This window comes from Garra rufa, chromosome 3 (assembly GCF_049309525.1).
Source record: "Garra rufa chromosome 3, GarRuf1.0, whole genome shotgun sequence".
In the NCBI taxonomy this organism is placed as follows: Eukaryota; Metazoa; Chordata; class Actinopteri; order Cypriniformes; family Cyprinidae; genus Garra; species Garra rufa.
Window position 1 is genome coordinate 64,999,809 of NC_133363.1, and position 6,451 is coordinate 65,006,259.

General features: G+C 33.7%; 1 protein-coding gene across 1 annotated transcript in view; it reads left to right on the forward strand.

Annotated features, from left to right (window-relative positions):
- LOC141331746 (NEDD4-binding protein 1-like) overlaps positions 1-6,192 on the forward strand; it is a 7,071-nt gene extending 879 nt beyond the window's left edge. Inside the window, exons 2-6 of the mRNA XM_073836776.1 lie at positions 1,309-1,481; positions 1,561-1,657; positions 1,812-1,919; positions 2,170-2,271; positions 3,828-6,192. Of these exons, the coding sequence (XP_073692877.1) occupies positions 1,309-1,481; positions 1,561-1,657; positions 1,812-1,919; positions 2,170-2,271; positions 3,828-4,167 (820 nt within the window). The 3' untranslated portion in view covers positions 4,168-6,192. The remainder of the gene's footprint in view (positions 1-1,308; positions 1,482-1,560; positions 1,658-1,811; positions 1,920-2,169; positions 2,272-3,827) is intronic.
- Positions 6,193-6,451: the final 259 nt, after the last annotated feature.

Here is a 6,451-nt window from a genome sequence, read left to right on the forward strand (position 1 = left end):
AAAACCTTCAGAATATAGAGAGGAATAAAACTGCTAAGTTTGGTGTTTGTAAGTGCAGCTGAAGTGGAGATAAAAACTGAAATGACCTTTAGATATGCATTGTATTTATACACGCAAATAGATAAAGTGCAATATAATAAAATCAAGCAAATTATATATCAAAAAACCATTCAGTAAAAACCTTCAGAATATAGAAAGGAATAAAACTGCTAAGTTTGGTGTCTTTAAGTACAGCTGAAGTGGAGACAAAAACTCAAATAGCCTTTAGATATGCGTTGTATTTAATATCTACAGTCACAAATAGATAAAATGCATTTATAAAAATCAGGCGAATGATATATCAACAAATCCTTCAGAATAAACCTTCAGAATACAGAGAGGAATTAAACTGCTAAGTTTGGTGTTTGTAAGTGCAGCTGAAGTGGAGATAAAAACTCAAATAGCCTTTAGATATGCATTGTATTTATACACGCAAATAGATAAAGTGCAATATAATAAAATCAAGCAAATTATATATCAAAAAACCATTCAGTAAAAACCTTCAGAATATAGAAAGGAATAAAACTGCTAAGTTTGGTGTCTTTAAGTACAGCTGAAGTGGAGACAAACTCAAATAGCCTTTAGATATGCGTTGTATTTAATATCTACAGTCACAAATAGATAAAATGCAATAATAAAAATCAGGCGAATGATATATCAACAAATCCTTCAGTAAAAACCTTCAGAATACAGAGAGGAATTAAACTGCTAAGTTTGGTGTTTGTAAGTGCAGCTGAAGAGGAGATAAAAACTGAAGTGACCTTTAGATATGCATTGTATTTTATATCTACGGTCACAAATAGATAAAATGCAATAATAAAACCAGGCGAATGGTGCATTAACAAACCCTTCAGTCACAACCTACAAAATGTAGATAGGAATAAAACTGTACATTTTGGTGTATTTATATTCTGCTGAAGTGAAGAAAGAAACTTGTTTTGAAAAAAACTTTGAAATATATGCATTATATTTGAAATCTAAAGACGCATATAGATAATGTATAATAAATCACTTTTGTTTTGAATGTTTTCTTTCCACTACACTGAAAGAAGAGTCAAAATTAACTAAAAATGCGATCAGAAAACACAAGTTCTCTTTAATAATTTTTTTCACCTCTATTTCTCTGATATTTGATTCTTGATTTAAGAATGTTTAGATATTTGAATTGAAAAACAAGACAAAAATACAGAGGAAATGTTGTGTTTTCTTTTAGGGAGTGAATGTTTTAGTGTTTTAGTTGATTTTGACATTGGCCTGTGCATGAAACAGAATTGTACGTGCTCTTGTCAATCTGACCCTTATCCTGCGCAGTCACGGCTTGGGGTTTTTCTTCTCCTGTCGAGGCATCGCTCTGGCCGTACAACACTTCTGGGCGAGAGGCCATCGTGAAATCACTGTGTTCGTCCCTCAGTGGAGACAGAAGAACAATTCAAAGGTTCAAGGTGATGCTCATTTCTTGCTTTGATATCTCAGTGTGTGGCAGCAGTCTGTGCGTCATCACTTGGTTCTTTGTTTCTGTAGAAAGGCAATTCATGCTTGAACTCTCTGATCTGGGTTTACTCAAATACACTCCATCCAGAGAGGTTGAGGGCAAGAGAATCAACTCGTACGATGACCGGTAATTAAACATTTCATCTCATGTTTAGCTGAATATTTCTGAAGTGAAGCAGCACGAAGCAAATCATTCGCAGCTATGGTGTAAACTAAAACAGGAAACACATAGGAAATAAATCATCGGTGATTTCATTAGATAATGGCTGATTGTTTGTTAGATTCATGCTGGATCTGGCGCAGAAGACGAATGGAGTGATTGTGACTAATGACAACCTGAGAGACCTGGTGGACGAGTCGCCCGCGTGGAGAGACATCATAAAGAAAAGGTGGGCGTGCATGAAATGCATTATTAGTAATAATTAAGTATTGAATAAATTATATTTCCAGACATTTGCTCTTTGTCCCCCATCTTAGATAATTTTTACCTAATGTGTTTATTTTATGTGTAAATGAGGTTTTTATATTTGAAGCATACCTAAAGCACCTTAAATGATGCCTATGAATGCAGTTTACAATTTTTTTTGTGTGTAAATAGGCCTTAATATCTGTCATGTACTGATGAAGGTGTTGTTTCAGTTTGCTTCAGTACTTATTTGCCGGCGATCTTTTCATGTTACCTGACGATCCTTTGGGTCGCGGCGGACCTCATCTGAGAGACTTTCTACATAAACACAACAGGTACTACTAACATCTACACAACATCACACAGTCTGTAAAAATAGAGAATTATTATTACACATTAAAATAGCCTATTTCTATGGAAGCCCATTTCTGCCACTGAATAAAAAAATAAAAAAAGGATTTTGTGATGCAAACTCGCAATTCTGACTTTTTTTCAGCAACTCTGAGAAATAAAGTCAGTATTGTCTGATATAAAGTCCCAATTGTGAGAAAAAGTCAGAATTGCGAGATAAAAAATTGCAGTTGCAATTTATAAAGTCAGAATTGTGTGATTATAAACTCGCAATTCTGTGAACATATCAGTCTTTTTTTTCTCCTCAGAGCTGAACTTTATAACCTCGCAATTGTGAGTTTATATCTCACAGATATAGATACAAACTCGCAATTGCAAAAAAAAAAAAAAGTCAGAATTGTGAGATACAGAATTGCGAGTTTATATATTGCAATTCTGACTTTATTTCTTGCAATTGTGAGATTATATTACACAATTCTAAAAAGAAAATCAGTTTATGACGCAATTCTATGAAAAAAAAAGATGTAAACTCAAAATTGCAAGAAAGAAAAAAGTCAAAATTGTGACTTTATATCTTGCAAATTTTGAGAAATAAAAAGTCATAATTGCGTGATTATAAACTCACAATTCTGTGAACATATTTATTCTCCTCAGAGCTGGACTTTATAACCTTGTTTATATCTCACAATTCAGGAAAAAAAGTCAGAATTGTGAAATACAAACTCGCAATTGCAAGAAAAAAAAGTCAGAAAGTTTATATCTTGCAATTCTGACTTTATTTTTTGCAATTGTGAGATATCACACAATTCTGAGAAAAAAAATAAAAATAAGAATTCCAAGTTTATATGATGCAATTCAGTGAAAAAATTTTGAATTGCGAGATGTAAACTCACAATTGCGAGAAAAAAAGTTCACAACTGTGAGTTAAAAAGTCGTAATTGCAAAAAAAAATTGCGAGTTTATATCTTTTCATCAATTCTGACTTTATTTCTCGCAACTGTGAGATATCACACAATTCAGAGAAAAAAAATTAGATGACGCATTTCTGTGAAAACAAAAAGTCAGAATTGTGAGATAAAAAGTCACAATTATCCTTTTTATTTTTTTTATACAGTGGCGGAAACAGACTTCCATAGTTTTCTATGTGAATATATGTTAAAACTGTAATTTATTCCGGTGATGCAAAGCTAAATTTTAAACATGATCCTTCAGAAATCATTCTAATATTCTGATTTACTGCTCAAGAAACTTTCCTGATTGTCATCAATGTTAAAATCAGTTGTGCTGCTTACTATTTTTGTGGAAACTGTCATAGATTTCATTTTTCGAGATTTACAGAACAAAGAGAGCAGCATTTATTTTAAATAATAAAGACATTTATAACGTTACAAAATATTTCTACCACTTTGATCAACTGAATGTGTCCTTAATGAATAAAACTAACAATTTCTTTGCAACAAATAATTTCTCTGAAAATAAATCTTACTGGGATTTGTAAAAATACATGTTTTAACCTCCCAGTCTTGTTGTGTTTTTGCAGTAGTTTACCCATTCCCAGCAGTCACTCGTACGCAGGTGCGTCTGCGACCTTTCCTCCTGCATCTGCGGCGCAGCGTGCTCACACCGAAGTGCTGCAGTACAGAGACTGGACACCGGTGGGTCACGGCAGAAGTCAAGGGTCAGTCAGGGGTCAGAGAGATGAGGTCGAGGGGCGTCCGGAGGTCAGGGAGAGGACGGCAGAGGAGACGCTGAAGCTGCAGCAGAGTTTAGTGCAGATCTTTCCAGAACAAGAAAGCGTCATTATCATGATCCTGCAGTGTCACCCGGCCATCAGAGACGTCAACCGGCTCACCAACCTCATTCTGGAACAACAAGAATAAACATAGATGAGCAGAGGAGGAAAACAACAAATACCTAGGGGTCATTCTGTCAAATCAACCAAATTTATAAAAAATTCACTGGCTCAAATTTTTGATTTTGCTAAAAAAAAAAAAAATTGAGCAAAGATAGACATGCATACTGCTCTCCAAAGGCAAAATGCAGTAACTACGTCAACACTGAAACACCAGCTAGTCAAACATGGAACTTTGCCAAAAGACAAAACAGTTTTCACAAATTCCGTTTTAAGCCTTAACTCAATTTTGACCAAATGTGTAGTTACTGGGCTTTGCCTTTGGAGGGCAGTGTAGTGATGAAAGCCAAAATATTAAATGTCATGGATGAATATTTACTGAGTAATCCACTATTTTGTAGGATAGCAATTTTCACCATGGATTAAGAGTCAAGTTACGGGGGGTAAAATGACTTCAGAAAGATGGCAGCACCATGATGTTATTTTTACACAGAGTTTGGTAGCTCTATTTGTAAAATCTGTTGACGTTAGCAATCTTTGTTGCATTATGTGCCAATGGTGACCATTCAAAAATGGGGAAACAGCACTTTTTGCAGTTTCTCTCCAAAGTTTGCACGTCTGTATCTCAAGAAGTATTAAAGATATTCTAATGCCATTTTAGATGTTGGGTCTTAATAAACATTCCTTTATGCATCTTTATTTGTAATGAACTTTGAGATGTGGTTCCAGAGATATTGGAACTTCAATATGGCTCCAAGTCGTTAGTAAGTCGTTGAAATGTACACATTTTCAGTGGTCAAAAACCAAATGTGAGTCAGTTTGCAAAAAAAAAGATACTTATTTTCTTTTAAAGAGGAATGTCTGAAGAACAAATAATGTCAAAACAACTACATGGAACATACCAAATAAATTACATTTCTAAAAAATAAAATACTGGAATTAAATATCTTTAATACTTCTTGAGCTACAGGCATGCCAACTTGAGAGATAACATTAAAAAAATGCTGTTTCCCCATTTTTGAATGGTCACCATCGGGACATAATACAACAAAGATTGCTGAAGTCAACAGATTTTACTAATAGAGTTACTAATCTCTGTGTAAAAATATGATCATAATGCTGCCATCTCTCTAAAGTCTTTTTCCCCCCTTTGACTCGATTCTAAATTTATGGTTAAAATTGTCATTTTGACCTCCCTCTACAAAATAGTGGATTACTCAGTAAATATTCCTCAATGGCATTTAATATTTTGGCTTTCATCACTACACATGTCTAACTTTCTTCAGAATAAATATTAGCAAAATCAAAAAAAATTGAGCAAGGGACCTCTGTTGCAGTTGACAGGGAATGAGCCATAGCTTGGTTTGAATTGTGATAAAAAAAGAAACAAACTAAAGAATATTCCTGACAAAAAAAATCTATATATTCTTACGAATCTCAAAATATTTGACTTCCATCTGTCTGCTAATGTGTTTCCAATTTCAAACATAATTTATAAATTCTACAAGTGTGAATGATGACCATGCCTTCTTAACATTTTTAAACTACAGTTGTGCTTTTAGGAGTTTTTAATCTAAATTGTTAACACTCTGTGTTTTGTTGATGCTATTTATTTTCACATGCTCCTTTCTTAATGTAAGGATAATGAAAAGGTGACGAATGTTAGAGGCTTAATCAAGCAAAGAACGTGTCTTCATATGTCTTACTTTTATATTGTCTTCGTTTCTGTGTTTTTCTTTCAGGGAGGACGGATGTAAATGAGCAGCATATAATCCTGCATGTTTACATTTTGTATTTTTATACAGATGTTCATTAATGCGCTTTGTCCCTATTAAACTATGACATAAATCAGGCTGTCAGTGAATCTGTGTTGCAGGTAACCTAAATAAAACAGTCAAATCTAACCCTGTTGATTTAACCTGAGGAGTCATTCATTTGAGCATTCCCAGCAGAGGACGCTATACCTGCTGTACAACTTGTGCTGCTTATGCAGTCAGATATTTAAGGCAAAACACCACAGGTAAATAGGGTACAAAGAAGCAGTATATAATCACTATACTCTCCCATTTGATTGTTTACATTAGTAATTGCAATTATTTGCATTATGTTTAAATGTGCAAATGAAATGGATAAAGGCAGGTTCATAATTCTGGTTTGATTTTGCTGACATTAAAGTTAATGTTTTTATAGAGGGGATTTTGGATTTCTCTTTTTATCACACTGTAAATCAGAAAATACTGTTATCTGACTGAAATAAATGCATTTCATCATGTTTTTAGAAAAAAAAAAACTTAAAAAAAAAGAAACTGCTC